Raw genomic sequence first — 15,417 nt, forward strand, 5'->3', positions numbered from 1 at the left:
CGTAGTCTCTGTTCCAAGTATTTATCCATAGCCTTGTTTTCACAGTTTAAAAAAAATAAAAAAATTTAATTCACAGTTTAAGCATTTTTTAATTTGTCTCTGCCGCACCCTCTGTTTAGCCTTGCTCCCTGGTATTTGTGGATTTTTTTGAGAATAAACCACGTTTACTTTGAAAGACTGCATCTGGTCCTACCTTCACCACCCGATTTATGACAATTTGCCCAAACACCATCAAATTAATACAGCTCACATTTCAACCGCACGTATCCGCGATGGGTTTCCATGATTGGGTTTCCATGGTGAGCTTTGTTATGTCGTCAAGAAGCATCAGAATCATTCAAAAGATGCTCTCCTACATTCCACACATACACACACAACACCTAACCCTAACCCAACACACACAGGCTCTCAAGTTGTCTGTCTTGTCAGAACAAACAGCTTTAACACCGTCTGAAAGAAGATTTTCCTTCACTTAAACTGTTGGAACCATATCTTTGTATCAGGTATGTAAAGTCTTTACCTTCACTGTCTATTCAAATCCTTTCCCATTAGAGGAGACAACTTGGGCTTACGTAGAGAATTTAGTAGCCTATTATGCAACAATGAGATAATTTTTTTTTTTTCAATGAATGTAAACGATCAGTCCTCTGTAGCCAGATTTAATATAGCAGGATGTTTTTTTTAATGTTGTTCAAATAGTGCTTCCTCAGTGTCCCTCTTACAGGTCATTAAAACCCAGAGAGGTTTGCTCAGACGTAACCTCTAAACCAGAGGTGCTCAGGGTGACTCCAGGGGAGGCTTTGTGAATGGAGGTGTAGGAATATTACTGCTTGAATTCCTCATCAAAAGGACATCCAATAGATACCTGAATTGTGCAATATTTTGTTAAAGAGTCGTTCATTAATAAATATTTTTGTAGATTTTATTTTTTTTTTCCCAAATGGGACACAACCACAAATGGTTCTCTCAACTAGAGAGTCAGAAGAAATCTTTTAAAAAAAAAAACAACCACAGAAACACACATTTCCACAAAGATGCACACAATAACAGGAAATAGTCCAAACAACCTAAAAGACAAAAAAAAGAAGCATCACGAGACTAGACAGGCAAAGTTACCATAAATAAAAACAAAATGACAACCAAGCTACAAAGCTAAATGAGACCATTAAAAAGAGGCATAAAACAACCAAAAAGATTTGCATAACGACCAAAAAGTAAGCTCAAAACAACATTGAGATGGAAAACAACTGCAAAGACACACTTTGACAACAGACAAAACAGCCGAGAGGCTCAAAACGACCACAAACATTCCCTTATTGGCCACATGGAAAGGCAAATAGCTCACAATGACACAAAAAGACCACAAAAGACACTGAAAATAAACAAAGGCAAACAAATACTCCAACTCACCCTTTTTCATAAGTTAGAAACTAAGAAATATGTATGGACGGGCTATTTTTTAAAAAAAAAGTAATTATTGTATTCCAAATGTAAGCCAAACAGCTATGTCTGTCTTTGAAATCAAATCAGATAATGATTAGAATTCTATAAGCATCTATGGGGGGGGGGCACCTTATTTGTAGTTTTATTTGAGGAAAGGCCCACAGTCTCTGATTTACAGAACCCTTCCTCTATATATAACCAACGCTGTGCATCAATCCTCTGGCTCTGCATCGCTCTTCTAATCGAAAGCCTTGTTGTTTTTCTCTGTTGCCAGGAGTTTGACCTCTGTTCAATATGAACACCGACTTCATTTTCAGGCAAGTTCTGCACATGACGCCGGCCTCTTTCTCAGTGCTGGAGCAGCAGCGCTACAGAGCCGAGGTCAGTCCCCTCGCTGCTAACGTAAAGCTGAGCTGCTGAAAGCCGTGTGTGTCAGCTGGTCCCGTCTGTCTTTCAGAAGATGCTCATGAGGCAGTTTATTCTCAGGAAGCGGCACTCTCAGGATTCAGTCTACTTATCTGTTAAAGATATGAAGTCTTGGCTGTTGGCTGGAAGAAGTTTCCTGGAAGAGTGAGTCAACAGTGACATGCAAATGCAGAAAAGTTAGACAACATGGACCACAAAATGTCTCTGTCTCGTTCAAGGTTCCAAGAAATAGCAGCACATACTGACCCAAGAAAACTCCTCTTGGCTGAGCTGGTATTTGGATATTATTTCCATTGCTTACACTATAGAGACGACTAGAAAGAAGCCAGTTATAATGGATGATATCATCTTTCCTCAGTTTATTTAGTTCTTTACAGATACAATGTTGAATACATCAGACCTGTGAAGTGTTTCTTGCTGAAACTAAGTTGTGATTGATGTGCAGACCTGGACGTCTGCAAGGCAACGCTGTTTGACTCAGATGGAGCAAGAGGTCTGGGAGGAGCTTAAAAAAGAGAATCGCCTCTCATGGCTGCTCAGAAGAAAGGTAGGGTTCTGTCCCAATATTTTCTGAGTGACACCATGAAGAACATTCCACTCTGTTTCCAAATAAAGTGGCTACTGTGACTCTGTAGAAGGCTGCGTGTATAGTTGTGTGAAAAAGAAAGCACACCCCTCTTTAATTCTAACATTTCACCGATCAGGACATCAGCGAGTCAATACAAGGTTCTGGGATTAAGTAACACGATCTCAGATTAACAAATCACAACATATTACACAGGATCTTTATTTATTTACAAAAACTAACTCAAAATGCAAAAGCTGTGGAGAAAAAAAAAGTCCAGCCCATGTTTCAATTGTAGAACCACTTCAGCGGCAATAACTAACCGGGATCATCGTCCTGTTTCATGACCCAGTTTCAGCCAAACTTTAGCTTTGATGGCCTCACACCTGACTCTAGAACACTTTGGTATACAGAGGAGTTCATGGTGGACTCATGGCAACGTGTCCAGGTCCTGTGGCGGCAGAACAAGCCCAAACCGTTTAACACTGAACATGCTAACTGAGGCCTGCAGAGTCTGAGATGTAGCTCTTAAGTTTTTTTACAGTTTCTGAGTATTGCACTATGAGACGTTGCTTGGAAGATTGGCAACTGTCTGGAATGTTTTCCCACCCTTTTGAATAATCTCCATCACTGTAGAATGATGGACTCCAAACATTTTGGGAATGACCAAGATCACTGGGCAGCAACATTTGGTTCTCTCAGATCATTGCTGAGGTCTTTCCTCCTTGGTATTGTGTTAATGCACGCATTGAATGCTCCAGACCAGCAAAGTAACAAAACCTCTGCTTTTATAAAATTACTTGATTGATTGATCAAGCATATTCTATTAGCGGCACCTGGCTACTACAGTAGTTCCTCTGAAGGGACATGCATTGCATTAAAAACTGACCTCAGTCTCTTGACCAGGCATCAGTGGGTGATGAGTTGGAGCTACATTAATGGGAGATATGGCAAGCTGAAATACACTTTTCTCTTTATCTTCCTTCCAAATGAAGGTCACACTCGAGGGCCTTCAGCTGTTTCTCTCAGTCTTCCAGCCTCAAGCAGAACAGTGTGTAAAAAGCTCCATCAGCCAGCTGTGCAACAGGCTGCTCAGCCCTTTTATTGGATCTCACACAACCAGGCAAGCCAAAGTAACGCTGCTCACCAATCTTGAGCAGACCATCGAACGTTTAGTACCAGAAGTGACGGCGACAGCCATGAAGTTCCTTCTAGATGTACCACCTGACAAGGTCAAGCCTCGCTGTTTGGCGTCTGCTCTGAGAAACCGAGCAGTTGCTGCTGGTGCTCGTATCGGTAAACTGCTGGCGGATGCAGCAGCCAAGTGCTTCTGTCAGGCCACATCTGCAAAAAGAGCTCGTCTCCTGCATGTCTGCACATCAGTGGCCCGGAACATGGTCAAAGCCATCTACAAAAGATTTGTTAATCGATCAAAGTCCTTCCACCTTATGGACTTTGATGAAAGCTCAATCATTGCTAGGAAAGCAACCGTCTTTGCAATCCATGACATGGACGAGAGAGCACGGAGTGCTGCTTCCAGCTTGGCCCTCGATCAGCTTTTTACTGAGGAGGAACCTGCGGTAAATGAAGCTGTTTGAATAGTGCAATATTAACTCCAGCCCAAAAATCTTCCACTAACTAACGTAAACTCAAAGGTTATTTTTCAGACTTCAGAGGTGTGCCGTGTGGTGAATGCAGAGCCGACAGGTAAGGTTCATTGTTTACCGAACATTTCATTTGAGACATTCATGCTGTAATCCAACCTCTAATACTTGTTTGTGTTTCATCTATAGACCGAAAGAACAACAAGGAAGAGAGGCGAGGGGTGAAGGCCTTCTTCAGTGGTCTGTGGAGAAATATAAAGTGTAACTTTTGAAGAGTGAATCAAATTAAATAAAATATTTAATCAAACATCCTCTTTGGTATTGTCATTGGATTAGATTTTAAAGGGTATACAAGTATGTGAGGAATTGAAAGAAAAGCCCGACCCCCTGATACGGTAAGATTTGGTTGCTCTCACAAGGAGTTCCAGGACAAATGTAACTCCTACAGTGCTAATGAAAATCTAATCTAGATCTAAAAAGTCTTTTGAGAAGTATTACATCTCTAAGTGAGATGTACCTATCAGCTATAATCTAACTCTCAGACAATCAGAGAAATTCCTCCACTGAGGTCTTGAGGCACTGAGAGAGAAACAAAACAGGATCTCTTTCTCTGTCTGGTGTTTAAACAAACGGCTCATAGGACGGAGAGAAGCTCCATCATCAATTAATCCTTTGAAGTTCCTCGGATTGGTCTCCATGCTCCTTTGACTACTCCAGTCAGCCATAGTTAACCTGCTGCTCTCTTACTTGGATTAGATATTCTGTTTGTTTGCATTTGTCTAATGCGTGACTATTTTAGCACAGAACGTAAATGTCAGCCAGTCTTGATCAGGAATCTCTGCAAACAATTGCTCTAATGAGACACGACCCACACACATTGAAAGGGCTTTTATGCTCAACTGCTCTCTACTTTTGTCAGACTTCATTCTTTGCAAGAGTGCCTCTTCTGGCTTGCTAATCAGCACTCATCCTATACCACATCAAGAAAAGATTCTCAGTTTCTGCTGATACTCAGAGATATGGCTATTAAAATTTCAGGTGTGGGCGCCTGGAATAATCCACTCGGACTGCAAAGCCTCATAAACAGTGTTGCTACTAATACTGCAACTAAGAACATGTTTAATAGACTTATCATCAGTGCAGGGTTTACTTTGATTCAGCAGCCTGAGACAAGGCAGAGGAGGGAAGGTTAGATGAGGAAAGAAAGGAAAAAAACATGAAGAAAAAATATGCAACTGGTGTGAAGGAGCTAAAGCAGTTCAAAATAAAATACAATAGTTAAAATAACAATTAAAAAAAACCTTGGTATCCCAAATTCAACCAAATATTCATTAAAATAAACATTAACCAAGCTAAAAAGGTCCTAAAAAGCAGGAATGATAGTTCCACACCAACTAGTTCTTGGTCACGTGTGACAGGCGGTTGTCAAGACAACCATAAACTAAACAAGAGTACCTCAGCTGAGTTAAACGCTCCGCCTCGAACATAAAGTAAAGCCAACTTTGAGACATGTCTGACATAGGATCGGATGAGTTTGATGAAGAACAGAGTAAACTCGGGGTGAGAGGATGTAATTAGCTTGTTTGTTCAGCCTGTCGATAACCCGATGAAGCTACGGTAGCATTGTGTTAGCAGGCTGACTCGCGGCTGGCTCTTGATTTTTCTCCCATCTTTTGGAAACTGTCGTTTGTCTGACTGGAGCAGGAGTATGAAGGCGGCAGAAACGAGGCAGGAGAGAGACACGGAGTCGGGAAAGCTGTTCTGTCCAACGGAGACATTTACCAGGGACAGTATGAGAACGGAAAAAGACACGGGCAGGTGGGAAGTTCACTGATCACTGACACCAACAGTGATGATAATCATGGTATTATTGCTCATTCTGAATGTTCACACCCTAACTTGATGTTTTATTTCCTTATAGAGAAAAAAGCTCAGTGTAAACGACAAGTAATTTCTGTCTCTGCTGTGTGGTTGAAGCTGCTCAGAGAATGTGTATATTTTATCCAACAGGGGACATATCGCTTCAAGAATGGTGCAAGATATGTGGGAGACTATTTCCAGAACATGAAACACGGGCAGGGCACCTTTTACTATCCAGATGGATCCAGATATGAAGGTAAAACCAGTCTTTATCCAAGAGTCAGGGTCCATTTATGCATCAGACTGTCGCACAGTGTTACAGATTGTCTTTTTTCAACCGAAGAAGAAAACAAAGACAAAAAAGAACTTGCATAAAACTCATAAAAATAGATATTTTTCCTTGATGGAGTGTAGACAATGAATGCATCAGGTTGGTTCTGACTGAGGTGTGTAATAGAAAAAGTGAGCTCATGTTATGTTACCTTTTTTCAAACTTTGACACTTTTTCCATCAAGTGACATCCAAACCATTGAAAAAAAGACCCTTCTTATTCATATTGTTGCCCCAAGACAATGATTATTTTTTGCTTTATTTCTCTGTTAAAGAGTTCACTACAATCCAGATGTGTGACTGCCAGTGTGTCCTAAAACGACTCACCTGCTCCTCAGCTCCGCTGATGTAGACACGTGTGAATACTTTTCTCAAATCAACAGCCAGCTCCTTTTTTTCTTTTCATTTTTTTAAATATTGTTTTGTTTTTAAATACCGTCTCATTATTTCTGTCCTTTCTTGTCGATTAAGTGTCATCTTCCAGCCTTTGCTCATTAAAAATGCATTTTTACAGTCCTTAGAAGCCATTTGAAGCTTCATGAGCCAAAAATTGTCCGGATTTGTCTTTCAGGGTCATGGGTGGAGGACCTGAGACAAGGCCACGGTGTCTACACCTACGCCAACAGAGATCTGTATGATGGAGAATGGCTGCGCAGCTTCAGGTGCATCTAAAGCTTCACAGTGTCAAGTGCAAGATGTCAGTTTTGATTCCCGAAAGCTCAATTTCCTCTGCTGGGTTGGAACCGAATCTTTCTGGATTTGTTGACTCGACAGATGTTTTTAGATGCCAAAAAAAACCCCGACGTTTGTTGTTTAAATATCATTAAATCACTTTTCCGTTTTACTTAACCAAGTTTCCACTCAGGTCAGTGAAACCGCACATATCTGAGTTTTAACGCAGCACAGGAAACCTCTGACAGACAGCGTTGGTGTTGTGTGATCGCCAGGCATGGTCACGGTGTGTACCGCCACCACCAAACCGGCTTGACTCACAGGGGCGTCTGGGTGAACGGCAGCATGGAGTCGGCTGGGGAGTACGTCCACACGAACCACAGATACCAGGGCAACTTTGTCAACAACAATGTGAGTTCTGTGTCATGAAATGATTAGCCGGTGATCGATGCAGAATACCTCATGTCTTTGTGCGGTAAACGTGTGAAAATGGGCAGCGGTTGCAGAAATGTTTGAGTTAATTTATGAGCGGTGAGATTAATCTCTTCCAGAGAAGCACAGAACAGGCAAACTCCTGCTGTTTAAATTCTACTCAGGCTGCAGGCAGTCATGAGGGTTCAAATGAGAGTTCCTGTCCTCATAATGTAAATGTTAAATCACCTTTAACAACGACCTTGGGCTGACGGTTGGTTTTTCTTGCTTTTGCTGATAGCTCTGCCCTATTTCTGACAAACTCCTGTACTTAAGAAGAGGAGATCCAGATTCTACTTTAAATACCGGCATCCTGTATCACTGTGACACAATGCATACGACCTCGGATCAGAAAACGTTGGGACGGCATGGAAAGTGCCCACGACAGTTATGTATTGTCGTGTCAGCTTCATTTACATCCGTTTCCTCTTTTCTGCAACACAAAATAAGTCCTGAGAGCGCCGGTGAAGTAAATCTTTTACCTCTTTGCTCATCCCACATGCCTCCGAGCCCAGAGAGGTTGACACCACTTGACAGGGTTAACATAAGTCTGACCTGACAAATGTTTCCCACAGTGTTCTCATACCAGCTGTTCCTGAATGACGGTTCTTAATGCGGTGCCGTCGGAGGGTTCAGAGACCGCCGGTGTCCAGCTTAAAGTTGCCCCCTTGTCCTTTACACAGTGAAATTCCTCCGGATTCTTTCAATGGTTTAATGACATTCTGCGCTGTAGAGGGAGAAATATGCGGATCCCTTCCGCTCTTTCTTTGCGGAACACTGTTTTTATACAGTCCAATGACTTTCTCTCACATTTGTAGACGAGCTGGAGACCCTCTTGTCCTAAATCCTGATTCCAATCACCTGTTAGACATGAAATCGTTACTCTTTTTATACCCGAAGGTGACGGGATTTAACACGAGATGTCTTCGGTTTGTACCATCGGTTTGTACCAAAAAAATCAAAGAAAATGCAGGAATTGTTGAGTTTTTATTTGACCATTTGCATGTCCTGTCCTGTCCTGTAATCGAGGCATCACTCTTCCACTGTGTCTTCAATCTTTTTTTGCAGCCTCTGGGGCCGGGGAAGTATGTGTTTGACATCGGCTGTGAGCAACATGGAGAATACCGCCAATCAGAGCAGGTAATTCCACACAAGTGATTCATCTCACCCAGTTTAACTGTACACAGCATTTACAACATCTCATTACAGACATGAGGTTTCATTTATTTGACATTTCTTCTTTAACGCTAGCGCTTCCCTATAAAAAAAGAAAAGAAAAAGTCCTCCACATTTCTATCTGTAGATAAAGAGACAGTGATGTTCCATCAGCAGCAGGTAAAGGGAAACTGGACCTCTTGTCAGGACACAGTGAGAGCGTTTTAAATAGCCACACTGCACACAGACACAACCTAACTGTGACACCTTTAAACCTCCAGCTGGTGGATGCTGAGCAGAACGGTGACAATAGAAAAAAGTCGGGCTCCGGGGAGGGTTATCTCGCATTAAGGGCCTCGGGAGCCACGGAGGAGGTGCCACCGCCGCCGCTGCTTCCTCATACAACTGCTGATGCTGTGCCTTTCACCAGTAGCATAGCTCAGTCACGTGCGCATGCTGCATGTTTTGAACAGTTATTCTCAAACTCGAGAATATTGAGAATATCTTTTATTGTATCAGAATTTTTCCTTTTTTTTAAAAAATCAGTCAACTTGCCTGTTCTTGCATGTTTGCTTCATCGGGGTTTCTGCTTATCCGTCATAAGTTTTTAAGAGTCTTAAATGATTTTTTCTCTTTTTACATTTTGTTAGAATGAACAGAGCAGCCCATCCATGAAATTATTTCTTTTCCTGGTTATGATTGAATAAAGCGTAGCTAATTAATCACAAAGAAGTGCAAATTTAATAACAAATGGCAGGAAAACCCCACATTTGAGTTCCTCAAACAGCTAAAAAAAAAATGTTACTTTTCTGTTTCGCATCTTTGTTTCAACTTTCGCACAAAAATGTCCCTGAATCAGACAAACCGGCAAGTTTAGTTTTTTTGGCAATTTGTGTTTCTGTGAAGTTGGTCTGAAACTGACACGAGTGGCATTAAAAAAGCGCCTTAAATCTCGCTCGCCTTTACCTGCAGAAACCCTGTTTGTATGCATGATGTGATTGGCCAGATGTGATGGCAGATGCAGCCACTTAGAACCATCTGTCCCAGTCACAGGACAGCCAGCTGCCTGCCTGTTTCAGCCACAGCCATTCTAAGTGGTTGCACCTAAACTGAGCAGAGCCTGGGGTGTGCAGTTGTTTTCACACTTGATCCTCTTCATTAAGAACAACTTGGCAGACATACTGTACGTGTATGTATATATATACGACTTTTTTAGCCAGTCATATCAAGTGTTTCCTATTTCTGTGACTCGTCTCAGCCTCCCTCCATTCTCTGCAGGACACTGCTGAGGGTGAGTGGGGCGAGTTGACCTCTGCTGCTGTCCTCAAGTGGATTCCCAAGTGTATTACCGGCCTGACAACATGGACTTCTGCGAAAGAGGCTTCAGGTGAACTGGTTTGATTTGAGATGATACTGTTCCACCAACAGAACCTCAACCACCTTAGAAAACCAAATAGCCTCTTCTGCGCAGACTCTGATGCAGGAGTTGCCAGATCTTGAGGGGAACCAGCAACACCATAGAAATTACATGTTTATATACATATTGTGCTTCTAAATGACATTTTAAACTAAAAACTATATATGTGGTAAGTAATTACAAATGAATTCTTATTGCATTCTAAAATCCTTTTTTTAAAGGAAGGGAAATAGTTCTGTATCATACTGACATCGGCTTAAATCAGTTTAGGATTCATACAAGGTTCTTTTTGTGACTGCAGTTCACAGAGCTGTTGTCCAAATGTCACGCCTCCGATAAGTCACGAAGGTGAGAGGAGGAGAAAGACGAGGAATCCAAATTTGCACTCAATTCAGCTTTTGTGTTTTGTTTCTTTTCTTTGTTTCTAAGCAGGGGAAAAGGAGACAGCTTCAGCAGATGAGGCGGGAAACTAAACAAAGCGATCCACCCACAAGTCTGCATCTCTCACCTTTTGTTTGAAAGCCTTGAAAACATTAATTTGACAATAAATGTGTTAAAACAATCCATGAGTTTCCACGAGGGATGCTATCGGGGGAGAAGTACAGTATGTCTCTTGTGACTGGAAAGAACTTACTGTTTGGTCCCCCTGTGGCCATGTGTAAAACAACAGTGAATGACAAGGGAGACAGCCCTCAAGCTGAAAAATGTAGCTTTATGTGAAATAATTACTGACAGAGCAAGACAGTGTTTTCTTAGTTAGTTTTATTTTCAACAAAACTCTTAGGTGCTGTTAGGTAGCGATGATTAAGTAATGGGGCAAGGAAATGTAGTCCAATAAAAATCATCCGAATGGCTGCTGTTAAATTTCTGACCACAGTTTCTATAAAGCTACAGAGTCTACATATAAAAACTGCATATAATTCATCCAATTCTCATTATATAGATGAGGGCAAAAAAAGGGAAAATTGCAATTATAATATACAAAAAGAAGAATTTATATATACAGTTGCCACATCGGGACGAAAATGAAATTCAACAAAAGAAAAATATAAATGTTGAAGCCGTTATAAATTCGAACCACCACAATTATTTTGAAGGATGCGGCAGCCGGAAGTCATTTTATCATGCTGCACTGTAGCTACTGTAGTACCGGTAACATTGACATCTGTGCTTTCATAATGACGAACGAACGAGGAACTGAACAACATTGGCAGGACGAAGAGGACACCGATATCTAGGTCTGTGTCTCAGCTCTTTGAGCGGATACAAGAAACACACTTTAGCTACTTCAAAGACAACACGGGGAATGGACCACTGTCCAAAGCAAACGCCGCTGTTTACATTCGGTATCATAGCTGACATTCAATACGCGGATATCGATGATGGATACAACTACACCCGGACGACGAAGCGTTATTACCGGAGCAGTCTCCAGCTGCTGAAAAATGCACAGAAAAGTTGGTCGGAGTCAGCTGTCAAGCCGGACTTTATTCTCCAGCTAGGGGACATTATTGACGGCTTCAACAAAAGCCACGACGCCTCCGAGCGAGCACTGGACACAGTGATGAGAGAGTTCAGCTCCAGCCCCGTGAAGGTGCACCATGTGTGGGGTAACCACGAGTTTTATAACTTCAGCAGGAGCGCGCTGCTGCGTTCACGGCTCAACAGCAGACTTCACGCTGACAGCAGCCTGAGCGGAGCCCCGGCTTGTTCTGACGTGTACGCCTACCAGTTCAGCCCGTTTCCTGGTTTTACCTTTGTCGTATTGGACGCCTATGACGTCAGCCTGCTGGGCAGGGAGGAGTCCAGTGAACAATATAGGAATGCCATGAATATGATTAAGCTTCACAACAAGAACGACGACCTTAATTGTCCACCTGGTAAGCTGGCCTGATAGACACAATTAAATTGTATGTAATATTAATGTATGTAATACATAATATATATAATATGTATTACATATATATATATATATATATATATATGTATATATATGATGGGTTTGTACTGTCAACAGGTTAACATTTAAGCAATTTATCAAATCAGACTATGGACTATGTTATCTAAATCAGATTGATTGTGTGCTTCTTTCAGTGTCGGGGGCCCTTGGGCGGTTTACAATGTTCAACGGAGGGTTCAGTAAGGACCAGTTGGACTGGCTGGACTCTGTGCTGTCTGCAGCGGATGAGAAACATGACAGAGTCACGGTTGTCAGTAAGTGAAACCTGTTACTGGACGCAGTAGGTCACGTAACTTTTGTGTCTTGCTCTTTTAGGCATTTGACAGTCCTACTAAGGTTGAGTCATTGGCAGGAACAAAACATCGGGAAACTGTTAATTGGCCATATTGAAGAGCAAAAAGGTACACATTTTGGCACTGCAGATGTATCTCGGGGGCTGTGTAATTCAGCTTGGTGAATCACAGCTTGATCATAAGCGTCTGCTTTTAAACATAAACATTCATCTGAACCTAGTACTGAGCAACTGAAGCAACCCCAGATCATAACGCTGTCCCTACAGGCTTATATGGTCGGCTTTTGGCATGACTGGACTCTGATCTTGATTATCCAAGATTTTTTTTCAAACCCCATTTTTTCCTTGAAGGTGATGGTTCACCACTGTACTCACAGCTTTTGATAGTGAAACCAGTGTGGCTTCTTTGGAATTGTTACAGGAGAAAGCCTCATCTCTCTAATGGGGCTTTCACTTAGGATCTGGTGTTGTTGCACTCAGCTGCTGAACTCATTGATGTTTATGTGATGTGGGACCCAAGAACCGATCTGCAGTGCAGGGTCGGTCATGCGGACCCTTAATGGAAACTTCGACAAATTCAAAAACTGAAATCTGTCATTTCACAAATGCACTTAAACAGGACACGCATGATGCTATATGCTAGCCCAGACAGGATGTAGCCCATTAAAAGCTTGTGCAGCAGGACCAACACAGAGACACGCTCACACTCACTCCTAAGGTCAATTTAGAGTCACCAATCAAGCTCGCATACATGTTTTTGGACTGTGCAAGGAATCCCATCCCTGCAGTTAGGCATGGTGGTGGCAGTATCATACTACTGGTAGCCAACTCCACTGAGGTCCTTAAAGAAGAAGCCGATCCTGAGAGCAGAGACCAAAAGACAGGACAGTGAACCAAAGCTTACAGCTGCTCATAGCTTGTTATTAATGCAACACTGGAGACTGGATCGAAAGCCACGTGATCATTAATGACCAAAGTGTGTATGTCCTTTGTCTTTGTCCAGGTCACCTCCCCATCCACCCCGACTCGTCAGATTCCATTTGCCTCGCGTGGAACTTCAATGAGCTCTTGGCCATCATACGCTCCCACAGCAGCGTGGTGTGTTACATGGCTGGACACACTCACACTGGTGGCTACTGCCAAGACAAAGACACAGGAGTGCACCACCTGACGTTGGAAGGAGTGATTGAGACTCCACCCGACAGCGACGCCTTCGGCACCGTCTCCGTCTACTCGGACAGGATGGTGCTGAAAGGGAACGGGAGGGTCGTGGATAGAGTGTTTCTGTTTTCACAGTATCAACAGGACGCTGACCGTAGGGCTGTTCATACACCCTGAAATTAGAAAATAAATGAATAAATCAGCTCGCTCTTTACATAGATGAAATAAAACTTGTTTTCTTTCCATAGTAAAAGGTTGATTTCCAATGGGTTTCCAGTGTAAGTAAACTAAAACTAAATTAAGTAAAGGTTTCCACAGCTTCTTTCAGTTTTAGTTGGTGCTCGCCGTCTATCAAAATTGCTACAAATGTTTACCAAAACATCAAGTGAAGGAGCAAAAGGAGATGCTTGGGTTGATGCGTCAGCTTTTCCACCTCAGCCACGCATGTTCAGCTGGACTCCAGAAAGCTAAACGGATGAAAACCATCTGGTTCGGTGCTCTCTGACTGATGCAGAAGCAAAGCTTTCGTCCTCACCTACACTGTAAGCACGTCAGAAAAGGGCTCAGTTTAGGGTGTGATCAGGACGAACTATTCAACAGTTATCATAATAATTCTTAGACTGGCTTGAAAAGGCTGTGATGACAATCTTTCAGACTTGGAAGGGTGTTTGGGACGTTATCTGAGGGAGTTGGGGAATTTTGAGTCACTTCTCTCTTTAAAGCATAAAACTTTTTATGTTAATCTTACCTTATACACTAAAAAAATTAAGGAATTCCTCTGTTATTTTGATTAAACTAGCTCAGTAACAAGAGCAGTATAGATTTATGCTTTCTTGGTTTTATGAAAAAGCCAAAAAATACTCAGAAAATGTATCACACTATTGACTATTAGATGATGATGAAGTGTGAGCTGAAAGTTAAATGATGACATTTACATAGTTCTATGAGGGAATAGTTCAAGAAAAGTTTTGCTTTTTTCTGATGAATGTGCTGCTTTTAAGCAGCATTGCACAGAACTTGCATTCTGATGCTGTAATTGTGGCCGAGCAGCGCATCTCGCCACGCTGTGAGGAATAGCGTCGGTATTTTTTGCATTTTTTGTGCATCACCAGCTGTGCTTCTGGAGTGATGACGTGATAAGTTCAAATCTGTTTGACTTGCACTGTAAATGAATCCCATCAGTTTTAAAAAAACCTTTTCATGCACTTTCATGTCCAGTTGAATGAGTTGAATGTCGAACTCACTCTCCATTAGCTCACGATGCATTCAAGTCTCGTAGGAGGCCATTAGATATCACCGGATATGTGACAGTGTTTGACCCCCAAAAAGAAGATTTTTTTCTCTTTTCTTGCTCTCACATGTGGATGCTGTGAAAACATTCCTGCGGAGCTAGTGTGTTTAAGTGCTGTGATTTAAAACAACATTGAAGTACTAGTGTAGGTCTCCATTTAAAGCTACTTTAAACAGGACTTTCATTTAAGTCCATCTCAAAGGGAAGCAATGCACTTTTAAACAAATTAAACATATTTGACAGCTTTAGTCACAATTGTAAACATGACAATCTTTTAAAAAACAACATATTGTTATGGATAAAAACCTGACTTTTTATGGGTTTAAGCTGTCTGTGAGTTAACAACCGTGCAAAATCGTGTGTCCCCCCCTCCAAACTTCACATGGTTCAATTTAAATAACTGTTCAAATGATTCAACATCTGACCTGAAATCAGAAGATGGAGAAAAAGCCCCAAACACTGAAAGCAGACTTGTGAATCAGAACCAAGGTTTCTCTTCTTTCTTCACCTGTCAGTCAGATTTACCTGGTATTCCTGTATTATGTATGTAATTTAAACTAGCTCCTCCTGCAGTAGCTCCAACTGTAACATTTCCCTATGCACAATCTACTAATGTAATAGATAGTCAAACAAAATTAATTAAACTAAATGTGCAGTGCCAGTGGCAAAATGAGTGATCTAAATGTAGAGTGCTCTTCTGTATCATAACCGATTGTGTAAACAACATAAAACTGTGGGATATTTCCGACAGCCCATGAACGCAGCAGCGA

The 15,417-nt window shown here is 41.8% G+C and overlaps 2 protein-coding genes across 3 annotated transcripts; both read left to right on the top strand.

Moving 5' to 3' along the window:
- The first annotated feature begins 5,494 nt into the window (after positions 1–5,494).
- On the top strand, positions 5,495–10,470 carry rsph1 (radial spoke head component 1). Its single transcript, XM_072373467.1, has 8 exons — positions 5,495–5,598; positions 5,743–5,856; positions 6,049–6,154; positions 6,800–6,890; positions 7,176–7,311; positions 8,440–8,511; positions 9,805–9,913; positions 10,373–10,470. Exons 1-8 carry the CDS (start codon positions 5,548–5,550, stop codon positions 10,414–10,416), a joined length of 723 nt encoding a protein of 240 aa, XP_072229568.1. The 5' UTR covers positions 5,495–5,547; the 3' UTR covers positions 10,417–10,470.
- A 722-nt stretch (positions 10,471–11,192) lies between these two features.
- On the top strand, positions 11,193–15,237 carry adprm (ADP-ribose/CDP-alcohol diphosphatase, manganese-dependent). Of its 2 annotated transcripts, none has more exons than XM_072373798.1 (3): positions 11,193–11,823; positions 12,038–12,153; positions 13,199–13,504. In XM_072373798.1, exons 1-3 carry the CDS (start codon positions 11,250–11,252, stop codon positions 13,364–13,366), a joined length of 858 nt encoding a protein of 285 aa, XP_072229899.1. In that variant the 5' UTR covers positions 11,193–11,249; the 3' UTR covers positions 13,367–13,504. The 2 variants fall into 2 exon arrangements, with proteins under 2 accessions (XP_072229899.1, XP_072229898.1); XM_072373797.1 differs by having other exon boundaries at positions 11,196–11,823; positions 12,038–12,157; positions 13,199–15,237.
- Positions 15,238–15,417: the final 180 nt, after the last annotated feature.

This window comes from Leuresthes tenuis, unplaced genomic scaffold, assembly GCF_036924035.1.
Source record: "Leuresthes tenuis unplaced genomic scaffold, fLeuTen1.0.hap1 SCAF_20, whole genome shotgun sequence".
Classification (NCBI taxonomy): Eukaryota; Metazoa; Chordata; class Actinopteri; order Atheriniformes; family Atherinopsidae; genus Leuresthes; species Leuresthes tenuis.